At 44.2% G+C, this 15,782-nt stretch overlaps 1 protein-coding gene across 1 annotated transcript in view; it reads right to left on the reverse strand.

The window, feature by feature from the left end:
- BICC1 (BicC family RNA binding protein 1) overlaps window positions 1-15,782 on the reverse strand; it is a 398,003-nt gene that overhangs the window by 256,472 nt on the left and 125,749 nt on the right. Inside the window, 1 exon segment of the mRNA XM_055001373.1 lies at window positions 1,579-1,648. Within this exon segment, the coding sequence (XP_054857348.1) occupies window positions 1,579-1,648 (70 nt within the window).

Genomic DNA, 15,782 nt, shown 5'->3' on the forward strand with positions numbered 1-15,782 from the left:
AAAATCCAAACGGATAAGAAGTTAGAACATAATACTCTGTATATTACTGTCATTGAAAGTGAGAAGGTCAAACTGATTGATGTGGCAATCCCAGGTGACAGTAAAACTGAGGGAAAAGAGACTATCTTCAGTGAGAGTTAAATACAAAAAAAAGAGATCAAAGAGATAACAAAACATCAAGATCTAAGATTTGAAGTTCAGCATCTCTGGGAGAAACATACAACAGTTATTCCAGCAGTGATAGCAGGGTTATGTGCAGTTCCAAAAGGATTAACTAAACACCTAGGTGATATCAGCATAGACAGGATAACAACTGGCCAGTTGCAAGTAGTCGCACAACTTAGAACATGGCACATACTGAGGCAGTACTTCACTGACTCTTACATTCTTGGATAAAACGCAAGTTGGTGAAAGATTAAAGAGTCCAGCCCAAACATCTGGTTTACTGTGCAAAATAAAAATAATATTAATATTTCTAAGAGTTGCCAATGGTAAAACCAAGCATTTTTTTTGCAGTAATTGTGGTATAATTACACGTAAACCCAATAGGCACAGCTATTTTTGTAATAACCAAGAGTGTTAACTAGTTAGACTATTCCAAAGAGAAAAAAAACCTGAAATAAATAGGGGGAAAGAGCTGGGTTTCAAAATTCTGAACAATCAGAGATTCCCCCTAAGACTCCCCCAGATTCTTGGTGCTTTAGCCATAACCGAGTGCTAAGATGACATTGTCCTTATGTAATTGCAAGCCAGTATCTTCAAACTGATAGAAATCTGTAACAACAACAACAACAACAACATTTGATTTATATACTGCCCTTCAGGGCAACTTAACACCCACTCAGAGTGGTTTACAAACCGTTATTATTATTCCCACAACAACAAACAATTTGTGAGGTGGGTGGGGCAGAGAGAGCTCCTAGAAGCTGTGTCTGACCCAAGGTCACCTAGCTGGCTTCAAGTGGAGGAGTGGGGAATCAAACCTGGCTCTCCAGATTAGAGTCCCGGAACGCTTATGCACTACACCACACTGGCTCTCTGTGTGCGTTCTTTGCACCTTATATCAAATGAATTCTGTTGTGTCACATTTATTTCAAGAGAGGATTACCCTCAGCCACATATTTCCCCTTTTTAATGCAGAAACAGAACAGATCAGATAATCAAAGATATGCCACACTCAAGCACAAACAACAGTAGCATGGCTAACTTTTTGCCTCCACAAAGCAAGGAATCAGAAGCCAGGGTATCCACACCCTGCAAAATGTATCCAGTAGTGTAAACCAAGATATCGACACCCTGCTTAATGTATCTACTAGGGTTAAGTTCTATCCCTGGGGAGTTACCAACTGAACAGCATTTAAAGACCTATTCATCTATCGCAAGCTTCTCATCCATGCATCCCACTACCCCACCACCAGGCCTCTGCCCCCTTTCCTGATTTGCCTGCTGGAGACCTTGGCAACACTGTAACTAGCACAGTTTAGCTTTTAGGTTCAAGGAATTCAGCACACATTTATCGATAGATCTAACGGTATTTTTACTGTCAGAAAGCATGTTTTCCAATAGGCAACATTTTACCTTTTTTTGATTTTGCACCAATCTTCAGCTTAGATGGCCAAGCAATCTGGGTGTTAGTTTCTTCCATAATCTGTGAAAAGGACAAAAATGCTCTGTTTAAACACAACTGGTAGGTACAAGACTGGTATCTAGTTGTTCTAATTGCTGCCAATTTCCAAGCAATGCCAAGAAAAAGATCAGACCTATTGTATTGCTGGTGAGAGTTAAAATACAAAATAAACTAAACCAACTCCCAGCATCAAAATTTATTGCAAGTTTTTTATTGTAATATAATATTCACATAAGTCTGCAGAAACTCTACATTTTAACCATTTCTTCCATATTAAGCTTCTCCACATGACACTATTTGTTTGCTGTATTTATAGAGCCCTTCTTCCCATTTCTAAAAGAAAGCTTCTTAAAAGAACTTTAGAGAATCCTTTTCACATTTATTTAAATTATACCCTATTCTTCCTCCAAAGAGCATGAAACAGCTTCCATGCAGTTCCCAAGAAGTAATCTACTCAGGAAGATCTGTATGCTCTAGCTGGCACAGTGCCCTGCAGACAATTCTCAAATTCTTAGGAAGACTACTCCTTCTGAAGTCATGTTGCCTAACAGCAATGAACAGCTATCATTTGCAGGGTACCTCCGAATCCTGAAAACCTGTTTTTTGTCTTTTTTAACCCACCCAAGAGGGGGAAAACCCAATTACACTACTTTGGAATTGGGGTCAAAATGACCCCAACATAACCGAAAAATATGGAAACCTGATAGCTCTCTCAATCATAGCAATACCTACTAAGGAAAAAAACAAGCCTCAAGAGTAACTTTCTTCAACAATGAAGGACAAAGAAGAGTAAAATTTGGAATCAAGGTCAAAAATATCCCTCATTGTTTCGTTACGGCAAATTTTGAATGTATTCGTTTATTAGCTCAACATACTTTTAAATGCAGTGCTTGCATAAGTTTCAAACTAATTCCAAATGTATTGTTTATGTAAGATTGTATTATTTATTTATTTATGTCATTTATAGTCCGCCTTTCTCACTGAGACTCAAGGCAGATTACACAGTATGAGATTAGTGCAATCAGTAACAAGTACATTTCAATACAGTATCAAGGACATTTCCATAAACAATGCCATAGGGTAAATAGATACAAGTTTAAAAGACATAGTATTAGCAGGAATCTAATACAGAGTAGAAAAAAAAAACTGAAGCAGAACATAATCAATTCTAGGACTAACATTAGACAACATGGAGCACTGGTGGTACATAGGAATATATTTTTAAAGCAGCAGGTAGTACATAAGGCAATATAGTGATGAAGTCTGTGGTCCCTAACTCATTAGCGAAGCATCTGAGACCCCATCCCTACAATACAGCCCTCCCCTTTGAGTAAAGAGCCTTTTTGAATAGTTCAGTTTTGCATCATTTACAAAAAGCCAGGAGAGTAGGGGCTCTTCTGACTTCCTCAGGCAGGTCATTCCACAGGATAGGGGCCACCACAGAGAAAGCTCGTGTACAGGCTGCTGCTGACTTCACCCTGTGTGCAGCCTGGCACCTGCAGGAGACCCTATTCAGATGAGTGAAGCTGCCGTGGAGGAACATAAGGAGGGAGGCAGTCCCGTAGGTATGTCGGACCAAACCCATGAAGGACTGTGTATGTAATAACTAATACCTTGAACTGAGGACGGTAACTGATGGGTAGCCAATGGAGTGACTTTAGGATGGGAGTGATGTTCATGCTCCTGCTTGCTCTTGATAACGGTCGAGCTGTAGCATTTTGCACTAATTGGAGCCTCCTAGTTAACTTAGATGGGATACCTATTTATAGAGCATTACAGTAGTCAAGCCTTGATGATACCATAGCATGGATCCAAGTGGCCAGGTCAGCCATGTCAAGATAAGAAGCCATCTTCCAGGCTAGAGTGAGGTTGTAGAAAGATAGGAGAAGAGCAAATGTTATCCCAATCTTTAAGAAAGGGAAGAAGGATGACCCGGGAAACTACAGGCCGGTCAGTCTGACTTCTATTGCTGGGAAGATATTAGAGCAGATTTTAAAGGGATCAATCTGTAAGCATCTGAAGGACCGCTTAGTGATCTGGGGAAGTCAACATGGTTGGTTTTATCCCCAACAGATCTTGTCAGATCAACCTGGTTTCCTTCTTTGAACGAGGGACGAGCTTACTGGATCTTGGGAACTCTGTCGACGTGATTTGCCTGGATTTCAGTAACGCTTTTGATAAGGTTCCCCATGACATTTTAATGGGTAAACTGGAAGACTGCAGACTGGATTATAGGACAGTTCAGTGGATAGGGAACTGGTTAGAGGACTGCACCTAAAGAATGGTGGTCATCAGATTGAAGTATCCAACGGGGTGCCGCAGGGCTCGGTTTTGGGCCTGGTACTTTTCAATATTTTTATCAATGATCTGGATGAAGGGTTAAATGGGCTACTCATTAAATTTGCTGATGATACCAAATTGGGAGGAGTGGCAAACACCCAAAAAGACAGTTAAATTCAACAAGACCTGAATACTCTGGAAAAGTGGGTGGTTGTGAACAGGATGCAATTCAACATAGATAAGTGCACAGTACAAGTTCATAGCCAGACTCGTAGGTTAGATTTTCGTAGGGCCAACTTCAATGAACTCAGAGGCTTGATGAGAGTCATTCCATGGGGGAGTGTGCTGGAAGGGAAAGGAGCAAGTGAAGGGTGGGCCATTCTCAAACACGAGCTTTTGCAAGCTCAAGCCCTCACTATTTCAGCAAGACGGAAACATGGTAAGGGCTCCAAGAAACCGATGTGGATGCACAAAGAGCTCCAGAATAAGCGAAGGGAGAAAAAGGAAATGTTCAGGAAATGGAAAGGACAGACCTCTAAAGAGGAGTATATGAGGGTTACTAGGTACTGCACATCAGCCAACAGAGAGGCCAAAGCTCAGTACGAGCTGGGCCTGGCCAGGAGGGCTCGCTACAAGAAGAAAAACTTCTACAGGTATGTGAGAAGCAAACGCAAGGTAAAAGAGGCAATTGGATCACTGTTGGGAGTAGATGGAGAAACTCTGATGCAGGACAGAGAAAAAGCAGACAGGCTTAATGACTTTTTTGCCTCTGTTTTCTCCCTGAAGAACTCAGGCACATCTAGAGATAGTAGAAAATGTGGCAGGACACCTGAGTGGCTAATTGACATTGACAGAGAGGTAGTGGAGAGGCATCTGGCTGAACTGGATGAATACAAATCCCCTGGGCCGGATGGGGTGCACCCAAGAGTGCTGAAAGAACTTTCCAGAGAACTTGCAGAACCCCTGTCCATCATCTTCAAGGCTTCCTGGAGGACTGGGGATGTGCCACAAGATTGGAGAAGAGCGAATGTTATCCCAACCTTTAAGAAAGGGAGGAAGGATGACCCGGGAAACTACAGGCCGGTCAGTCTGACTTCTGTTGCTGGGAAGATATTAGAGCAGATTTTAAAGGGATCAATCTGTAAGCATCTGAAGGACTGCTCAGTGATCTGGGGAAGTCAGCATGGTTTTGTTCCTAACAGATCTTGCCAGACCAACCTGGTTTCCTTCTTTGATCGAGTGACCAGCTTACTGGATCGGGGGAACTCTGTTGACATGATTTATCTGGATTTCAGTAAAGCTTTTGATAAGGTTCCCCATGACATTCTGATGGGCAAACTGGAAGACTGTGGAGTAGACTATAGGACAGTTCGGTGGATAGGGAACTGGTTGGAGGACCGCACTCAAAGAGTGGTGGTCAATGGCGTTTCATCAGATTGGAGGGAGGTGTCCAGTGGGGTGCCGCAGGGCTCGGTTTTGGGCCCGGTACTTTTCAATATTTTTATCAGTGATCTGGATGAAGGAGTGGAAGGGGTGCTCATTAAATTTGCTGATGATACCAAATTGGGAGGAGTAGCAAACACCCAAGAAGATAGAATTAAAATTCAACAAGACCTGAATACTCTGGAGAAGTGGGCAGCTGTGAATAGGATGCAATTCAACAAAGACAAGTGCACAGTATTCCATCTGGGCCACAAAAATGGGAAGCACAAATACTGGATGGGGGATACACTTCTGGGCAGTAGTATACGTGAAAGGGATCTTGGGGTAAGAGTGGACTGTAAACTGAATATGAGCAGTCAGTGTGATGCGGTGGCAAAAAAGGCTAATTCAATCCTGGGTTGTATCAAAGGGGCCATAGCATCGAAATCGCAGGAGGTCATAGCCCCTCTCTATACTGCCTTGGTCAGGCCACACCTGGAGTATTGTGTGCAGTTCTGAAGGTCTCACTTCAAAAAGGATGTGGCCAAAATCGAGAGGGTGCAGAGGAGAGCGACAAGAGTGATCAGGGGTCTGGAGACTGAGCCCTACGAGGAAAGGCTGAGGGCCTTGGGAATGTTTAGTTTGGAGAAGAGGAGGTTGAGGGGGGACATGATTGCTCTCTTTAAATATTTGAAAGGCTGTCATTTGGAGGAGAGCAGGGAGCTGTTCCAGTTGGCAGCAGAGGGTAGGACGCGAAGCAATGGGCTAAAACTACATGCACAAAGGTACCAGCTGGATATTAGGAAAAATTTTACGGTCAGAGTAGTTCAAAAGTGGAATCAGCTGCCTAGGGAGGTCGTGAGCTCCCCTTCACTGGCAGTTTTCAAGAAGAGGCTGGATGAATACTTGTCAGAGATGCTTTAGGCTGATCCTGCACTGGGCAGGGGGTTGGACTAGATGGTCTCTATGGTACCTTCCAACTCTATGATTCTATGATTCTATGATTCTACATCTGAGCCACAAAAATGTGAAGCACAAATACAGGATGGGCGATACACTTCTGGGTAGCAGTGTATGTGAAAGAGATCTTGGAGTAAGAGTGGACTGTAAACTAAATACGAGCAGTCAGTGTGATGCAATAGCAAAAAAGGCAAGCTCCATCTTGGGTTGTATCAAAAGGGCCATTGCATCAAAATCGCAGGAGGTCATAGTCCCTCTCTATAGTCCCTTGGTCATAGTCCCTTGGCCAGCCGCACCTGGAGTATTGTGTGCAGTTCATAAGCTTTCCCATCTGATCAGTAATTCCTTTGATATATGGCAAAAACACTTTTCCTGTAGGAGACTGTTTTTCCTTGGTTGTTTGATTCATCCTGAGTTTGATTGTTCTTTGGATTTCATTTCTGGAGTAGCCATTTGCTTATGAAAAAGCATAACCTTCAAGCAGTATTCAGACCCACCCGAAAAATACAACAGATGCTACGATCAGCAAAAGACAGTAGAGACCCCCTCACCTCTGCAGGAGTATACCGTATACCCTGCAGCTGTGGACAAGTTTACATCGGGACCACAAAGCGTAGCATCCAGAGAAGAATAAAAGAACATGAAAGACACTGCAGACTTGGATAACCTGAAAAATCAGCAGTGGCTGAACATAGCCTAATGCAAACAGGGCACAGTATCTTATTCCAGGACACCAAAATACTGGACAACACTTCCAACTACTTTGTCAGACTGCACAGGGAAGCCATTGAAATTCACAAGCATAAGCAAAACTTCAACAGGAAAGAAGAAACCTTAAGAATGAACAGAGCATGGTTTCCAGTTCTGAAAAACACCAGGCTAACAAAACACTCTATACCCGACAATAGCCCTGCAGAGCACATCAAGCCCCAATCCATATGCAAAAGAACCTCCTCAGGATACAGTGAAGCCTCCCGCCATTAGCATTCCACACCCTGGGAAACTCTTACAGGATGACTCAGCTCAACCCCACCCCTCCTGAGTAGATACAAATGACCTGCCAACATCTTTTCCACACTGTGACACTGAGAGATCTCTGTCTTTCGGTGCTACACCTCTGAAGATGCCAGCCACAACTGCTGGCGAAACGTCAGGAACTACAATGCCAAGACCACGGCAATACAGCCCGGAAAACCCACAACAACCATCGTTCTCCGGCCGTGAAAGCCTTCGACAATACATTCTTCAGAACACTTCCTAAGTTTGGTCTTCAGGTGTTTAAACCATCACAGGATTTTATTCTATATATCCCATATTCCCAAACAGGTCTCACAATGCAAATGATAGAATAATCAAACAAAAAAATCACGAGCAGCATGTAAGAGTGGCACACCTTCACACTGTAAAGCTGCACAGGTCCTCAACATACTAAAATATGAAGGTGACAAGTGGAGATCTAAGTCAGCACACATGAAAAAATTAGCAGCAATCCCAACTGTGAGGTTTGTGAGGTGAGGTTTGAGCACATGAGTATGTATGTAGTGCAAGAAAATTAGGCTCCCATGAACCTAAGCCATCCATCCACAGAAGGTGCTTGCTGTACCTCCACATGATTTTCATTTATTTATTTTATGTCATTTATAGTTCACCTTTCTCAATGAAAAGAGTCCAGTAGCACCTTTAAGACTAACCAACTTTACTGTAGCATAAGCTTTCAAGAATAACAGTTCTCTTTGTCAGATGCATCTGACGAAGAGAACTGTTATTCTTGAAAGCTTATGCTACAGTAAAGTTGGTTAGTCTTAAAGGTTCTACTGGACTCTTTTCTATTTTGCTACTACAGACTAACACGGCTAACTCCTCTGGATATTTCTCAATGAGACTCAAGGCAGATTACACAGTGTGAGATGCCATAGGGTAAACAGATACTTTACATAGATATAGGATTAGTAGGAATCCAATACAACATAGTGGCAAAGTCTATGGTTCCTAACTCATTGGCAAAGCATTTGAGACCCCCCCCCCTCCCTACAACATAGCCCTCCTATCTGAGTAAAAAGACTTTCTGAATAATTTGGTTTTGTATCATTTGTGGAAAGCCAGGAGACTGGGGGCTCTCCTGGCCTCCTTAGGCAGGCTGTTCCACAGAGTAGGGGCCACCACAGAGAAAGCCATGTACGGGCTGCTGTTGACCCATGTGCAGGGTGGCACCTGCAGGAGACCCTGTTTGGATTGGCAAAGCTGCCGTGGAGGGACATAGGGAGGGAGGCAGTCCCATAGATATGCTGGACCAAAGCTGTGAACAGCTTTGCATGTGATAACCAAGACCTTGAACCGAACATGGTAACTAATAAGTAGCCAGTGGAGTGACTGCAGGATGGGAGTGATGTCCATGCTCTTGCTTGCTCCTGATAACAGTCGAGCCACAGCATTTTGCACCAGTTGGAGTCTGCTAGTCAATATAGGTGGGAGACCTATGCGTGATGCTTACATAAGTCAAGTCTGGATGCTACCATAGCATGGTTCCACCCTCAACTCCTTGCAGTCAGCCCTGCTACAGTGTGACTTGATCAATCACACCCAATCCAGACAGGATGCTGCCTGTTGAAGCTGAGTATCAATTCTTGCTGCGGGGTTACAGCTGCTCACCCAGCAGAAATATATTCCGTGGGCTGCTTGGATAGCCTTCACTCACTTGAAACAACCCGTTCACTACAGAGATCAGGGGCGTATGTATGCCTTTCTTTTTGACTCAGAAAAAACTGCCTGGCTGTCGCAAGGTTGGAAACGCTGACCTAAAGAATGGAAACAACTGCCTATCCCAGAACATACGACTGTAATGAAGGTGAAAGGAACTTCAGGTGCATCCTTTGCTGGTTCCTTACAGCAGTAACTTTGAAAACAAATACAAGTCTAAATTCCTTAAGCTGATGCCCATTGCTGTAGCATTCTTTCAAGCCACTATTTCCAGAGGAAGATGCCGTGTGGAAAAAGTGGGAAATGTCAGCCAGGGCTCAGTGCGCTGCACTTCATGTGGGTTTCAGCATTCATGAGATAATAAATTGCAGCTGGAACAGGATATTTCCAAATGAGTGAAACTCTACCACTGACATGCAGCAATTCCTGAGAATTCCCAAACGCAGATGCGAAATAAGAAATGAAGCAGTATTAATTATGCAAAACTGCTCAGGTCTCCTGATAGTTCACTGCAAGCATTTCACTCCTCAGGCTAGATATGTGAGCACATAGGTATCTTAGCTTTTAAAATTCAGATGTTTGAAATGTATCACTCATCTAGAAGGATCACTTGGAAGACTAACACCACCTTCACATGCCCCTGTACTGGCCTGCAGGTTCCCAGTACCGGGGCCTGGAAGGTGAGCAAGGCACAGTTGTTCAGTCCAAGGTCAGGGTTCCAGAAGTAGTCAGGTCTAGGCAGGGTCAGACAGTCCGAGGTCAGGCTTTCAGGAATCAGGCAAGCAGAGTGAATGGCTTCATGATTTAATAGCCCTGGGCCTAAGGGCCATGTGTGCAGCCAGCTACTCAGGGAGGATCCTGCAACTACTCTTAGTCATCACCAATGAGCACCTGGCAATGGGCCAGGAGATGTGCACTTGGCCGTCTCTCCTGTAGTTCAGTCCTCAGCCTCCATCAGCGACACTAAGGGTGGAGGTGATGCTGGAGGACTGGGGCTGGCTAACTGAATTTCACCTGAATTTCACCTGGATCAGGGCTGGAAAGCGTTGGCAGCTCTCCCTCAGCTGTTTGCTGTGACTGCTGATCTGCTGCTGCTAACTTGAAGCTGGCTGCACAGGGCTCCCCTTTTTTCTGAGGAGTCCTGGCTATTACTGAGCCCTGGATGACTCATGACACCATCCTCCACTCAGAGCCTCCTTCCTGAGGCAGGGAGGGACCAGGCCTCCTGGGATACGTCCAGCAAAAGTGCCATACAAGAGCAGGTGAATGGATATTGTCCACAGGCTCCCAGGTCCAGTCTTCAGGCCCACAGCCACTCTAGTCCACGAGGTGCTAGAGTTGTCCATGTCACCTTTGAGAGTCCAAGATCTGAGCTACTTCATATTCCTCCTGCCCATCCACCAAGGCAGGTGGGGGAACTGGGGTCAGGGTCCGGAGCAGATCCGACGCCCTTGCAGGGATCAGGAGAGAGTGGTGGAAAACTGAATGAATTCAAAGAGTGGCCAGGACGGCCAACCGATAAAGCATGCTGCCCAATGAATCGGGCATTGGGTGATACCCATAATTGGCCATAAAAGGCATTTGGCACATGGAGGCATGCAGCATGTTGCTATATGCAAACTCAGCCAAAGGTAGTAGGGCTGACTGATGGCATACTGAGGGCATCCAATTCCATAGCTATGAGCGAGTTCTCCTAAAGGCTTTACATAGAGGTTGAATAACATGGAGAGTAAGACTGCACCTTGTGGAATCCCATAAGGTAATTCCCATTCTGCAGATTACTAGTCCCCAACAGATACTCTCTGAGTCCATTCCATGAGAAATTATTTAAACCAGTTTAAGGCACATTGCTTGATACCTGCCTTCTGCCTCCAGGCTCCTCAATAAGACGGCATGGTCTACTGCACCAAAGGCTGTAGATAGATCCAGGAGGAGTAACAAAGAAGCATGGCCTTTGTCTACATTCAGATGGAGATAATTAATTAACACCACTAGAATATCCCATACTCTGGGTTGAATCCCAACTGAAATGAATCCAAAGCACCCAAGTTATCCAACAAGACCTGGTGTTGGTCAGCTGCCGCTCTCTCAATCACTTTGCCCAGAAAGGACAGATTAGAGACAAGGTGGTAATGGTCCATGTTATTTTTGTCTAGGGATGGTTTTTAAAGAGCAGGCAGATAACTGCCTGTTTGCATGGTAAGGGGAAGGTGCCCTAAGTTATGGACTGATTTACAATAGACCTCAGGGGCTCATTTATGTGGTCTTTACATGATTTTAGCAGCCAAGAGAGCTGAGGATCCAGTGTATGCCTTCACAGATGCCAGGATCCTGTTAATAATCATGGTTGTAACTTTTTCAGAGTGGTTTGTATGTGAACCAGATGTTGTATTATGCATTTCTTCAACCTTACCTCTATTACAGCTGGCATCAGAGCATATCCATGCTATTTTTTCAGCAGAAAACTTTGCAAGGTATCAGAGCGAATTGTTTGTTTTTGAGACTGCAAATGTTCAGATTTAGGAGTCAGAAGATGACAAGATACCTTGAATAACTGGGATGGTTGTGAACTGGCTGGTGCAATGGTTGAAGAGAAATAACTTTTTTTGCTACTCTCATAGCTGCTTCATAGGCCTTCCAATTTGCTCTGTAGCAGGCTCTATCAGTTTTAGTGCAAGTTTTCCGCCAGCATCTTTCTAGACATCTTCCAGTCCTCTGTACATCACCCAAGGGAGGGACAGGCTGGCGAGGGGCAATGTTGTCAATAGCTTTGAGGAGCTTCACATTCCAAGCTCCTGTGGCACCTTCAATGAAGCATGTGTTTGGAATCCTAAGACCCCCCAGAGCATTTTGGAAGCTAGAAGGGCACATGAGCCTTTGGGGTGAATCATTTTAATGGGAACCCTTGATGGGGGCGATGAGATCATATTCACTGTTGCCTTCAGTAAATAATGGTCAGACCATGGTTCCGGCCATATCTCCAACCTTGAACTAAGGCCCTCATTCAAAGCCTCAGTGCAAAATATTAAGTACAAAGTGTGACTTCTTTCATGTGTGGGGCCTGTCACTATTTGAGAGAGGCCACTAGGGAAGCTATCAGTTCCTGGGCCAGACCAGATGCGGAGCATTCTGCATGGATACTGAAGTACCCCAAAACAATCAGACTAGATGTCTCTAACACCACACCTGAGACTATCTCAGCCAATTCAGGAAGAGTGCATAATGGGGAGCTGGTGTTCAGCAGACAAGCAAAATGCCTAATCTATCTCTAATTCTCAGTGCAAGGAGCGTACAGTCAATGCCAGCTATCACTTGTACTTGAAGTTTGCGAAAGTTGAAGACTCACAAAGGATAATAGCAACCCCTCTTCCCTGACCACCCCAGTGAGGTTGGTGTAGGATTGCATAGCCAGATGGAGTTGGTTGGAATAGATATATCACAGCATTTTCTTCCAACCATGATCTGTTATAGAACTGAATTGAAGAAGTGAGCTGTGGCTCAGGAAAGCTCATACCCTACCACAAATTTTGTTATAGGTGCTACTGGACACTTGCTCTTTTCTATTTAAAGGCAAATAAGTGTTATTTTTTTAATATAAATCAATGCCATCAAGTCTGTTCCCAATGTACTGGTGGGAGTGAAACATGATTTAAATTACATCACAAAGTGCATTGTTCTGCAGAAGATGGAATAAATTAAAGGGCTATTCTTAAGTATTGCAACACACCCAAAATTGCTGTATGATTTAATCGGATATGTTATTCCAATTTTCTGGACTGAACTAATCTGACTTTGTCTTACTGGCAAGGTTTAAACTAGGAGAAAGCTTTCTGAAGATTATGCTCTTCTTACAAATAACTTGGAAAACTAGTAAGGGTGATATTTATACTTGATGGAAAGTAAGAACAAATTCTCTACAAATCCCTTCATTTCCAAGGAACACATTATTTGATTTGGTTGACAGATGTCATTGGAAAAAATAACTTTCTTGGTTGTAGAAGTTCAGTCAAGAACATTCTGTAGTTTTCTTCCAAGAGCAACGTGGGAGGGATTGTGGAGTGTATTGAGAAGGGGTCACAAGCAGAGTGGGCAGGGCCAAAAATCGAGGCAATCTTTTAAGCAAGAGGCAGGAATAAAACAGGAGTTCTAGTCTCTCAATCCACAAGCAGAATAAATATTAGAGGGTATGATCTGTATCTTCTCATACCTATTCCTTTGAATTAAAAATTCTACTGTAATGCCAGCACAAAGAAACATCTTCATTATACCAAAGAACTCCAAGTTTGCTTCTGTCTAAACTGAAATGTAGGCTGCATCTTAACCTTGAGGCAAACCTCAAGAGACAATATTCAGGTTACCTGACTTTCTGGCAAAAATTGTTCTGGATGCTTTCAGATGCTCCTGTGACCGGACAGTATTTCCTGTCACAGAACTTGAGCTTCCTGTCATGAACAGACTTTGAAGGGCATTTTGGACTGTCACGGGAGTGAAGAGTAGAGATGGGCACAAAACAGGAAAAACAATGAACCCTGAGTTTCGTGGTTCGTCATGTTCCACGAAACATGAAACATGAACTTTCACGAAATTGTCCCGTTTCATGAAATGATTTGTTAGGTTTGTGATTCGTCTGATCCTGGGGCCCACCAATGGCCCCCTTCATGCCCAGAGATGCCAAACTCACAGGGAGACTTCAGCAGGCTCTCCTCCAGCCACCCTCCAAGTAACTCTCTTCAGGCTCTCTTTACTGACTTTTCCCTCCCATTCTCCTGGCCTCCTGCTTTCTGCCGCTGCTGGAAGAAAAGTCAAGCAGAGCAGATCTGCTGTTCCTCTCTTCAGGTTCTCTTTGCTGACTTTTCCTTTCTGTCCTCCTGCTGCTCTGAGATGCCCTCTCCCCCCCCAACTCTGTTCTCGAAGGAAAAGCAGAGCAGAGCGGATCCACTCAGGATCCGCTCCGGGGAGCTTGGGGGCAGGGTTGAGGTGGGGGGTGGGAAGGCATGTCAGAGCAGCAGGAGGATGGGAGGTAGAGAGTCAGAGAAGGGTTCCTGAAGCTGGCAAGCAGTGAGCAGCGGCCGAAGGAGCTGCTGAGGCTGCTGCCACTGCCACTACTCCACCATCCCGTTCTTAAAAATGGAGAAGGGAAACAGAGAGGGGAAGGAGTCTCTGGCTACAGTTCCCAGGTAAATTTGCACAGACCCGCACTGTTTAGCTCTCAGGTTGGCAGGGAGAGCTGCCTATCAAGGTTATGTGAGCTAAGATTGGGGTTTCCACGGCAACAAAAAGGTTGCAGACATTCCAGGCCTATGTTGCGTAGGGAATCAATGGATCAGCACCAGCCTGTCTGGCATCACAAAACATTCACAAATCGAACAAATTGGCCCCAAAAGTTGTGGATTTCATGAAAAAAGTGGCCCCATGAAACACTTTTTCGTGATACGTTTATCAGCCCGATTCATCACGAAATTTGATTCATATTTCGATTTGTGTCCATGTCTAGTGAAGAGGCGAGAAAATCACACTCTGCAGGTGAAAATATTTGTGCCTATTGGAAAAACTAGGCTTGGATCCAAGCCTAAGTTAATTGAAATCAGTGAGGTTAGACTGCATAGGACTGCATTGTATTCTCAAGAATGCCTATAAATGTTTTTAATTTTAATTAACCAGCACCGGACTTCAAATTATGCTACTTCTATAAAGCCTCTGAGCCAGAAATTCCTGGTCCAAATTTCACCTCAGCCATTAATTCACTAGGTATCATTCTGTGGGAGTCATATAGGAATACCAATACTGGTCTACCTTAAAAGATAATAAGGATTATGGTTGTTGGGGGTTTTCCGGGCTGTATTGCCGTGGTCTTGGCATTGTAGTTCCTGACGTTTCGCCAGCAGCTGTGGCTGGCATCTTCAGAGGTGTAGCACCAAAAGACAGAGATCTCTCAGTGTCACAGTGTGGAAAAGATGTAGGTCATTTGTATCTACTCAGGAGGGGTGGGGTTGAGCTGAGTCATTCTGTAAGAGTTTCCCAGGGTGTGGAATGCTAATGGCGGGAGGCTTCACTGTAACCTGAGGAGGTTCTTTTGCATATGGATTGGTGCTTGATGTGCTAATCTTCTCTGCAGGGCTATTGTCGGGTGTGGAGTGTTTTGTTGGCCTGGTGTTTTTCAGAACTGGAGCCCATGCTCTGTTCATTCTTAAGGTTTCTTCTTTCCTGTTGAAGTTTTGCTTATGCTTGTGAATTTCAATGGCTTCCCTGTGCAGTCTGACAAAGTAGTTGGAAGTGTTGTCCAGTATTTTGGTGTCCTGGAATAAGATACTGTGCCCTGTTTGAGTTAGGCTATGTTCAGCCACTGCTGATTTTTCAGGCTGTCCAAGTCTGCAGTGTCTTTCATGTTCTTTTATTCTTGTCTGGATGCTACGCTTTGTGGTCCCGATGTAAACTTGTCCACAGCTGCAGGGTATACGGTATACTCCTGCAGAGGTGAGGGGGTCTCTGCTGTCTTTTGCTGATCGTAGCATCTGTTGTATTTTTCGGGTGGGTCTGAATACTGCTTGAAGGTTATGCTTTTCCATAAGCTTTCCCATCTGATCAGTAATTCCTTTGATATATGGCAAAAACACTTTTCCTGTAGGTGACTGTTTTTCCTTGGTTGTTTGATTCATCCTGGGTTTGATTGCTCTTCGGATTTCATTTCTGGAGTAGCCATTTGCCTGAAGTGCGTGGTTTAGATGATTAATTTCCTCATTGAGAAAGCGCGGCTCACATATCCGTCTTGCACGATCCACTAATGTTTTCATTATGC

The sequence above is a fragment of the Eublepharis macularius genome, chromosome 17 (assembly GCF_028583425.1).
Source record: "Eublepharis macularius isolate TG4126 chromosome 17, MPM_Emac_v1.0, whole genome shotgun sequence".
NCBI lineage: Eukaryota > Metazoa > Chordata > Lepidosauria > Squamata > Eublepharidae > Eublepharis > Eublepharis macularius.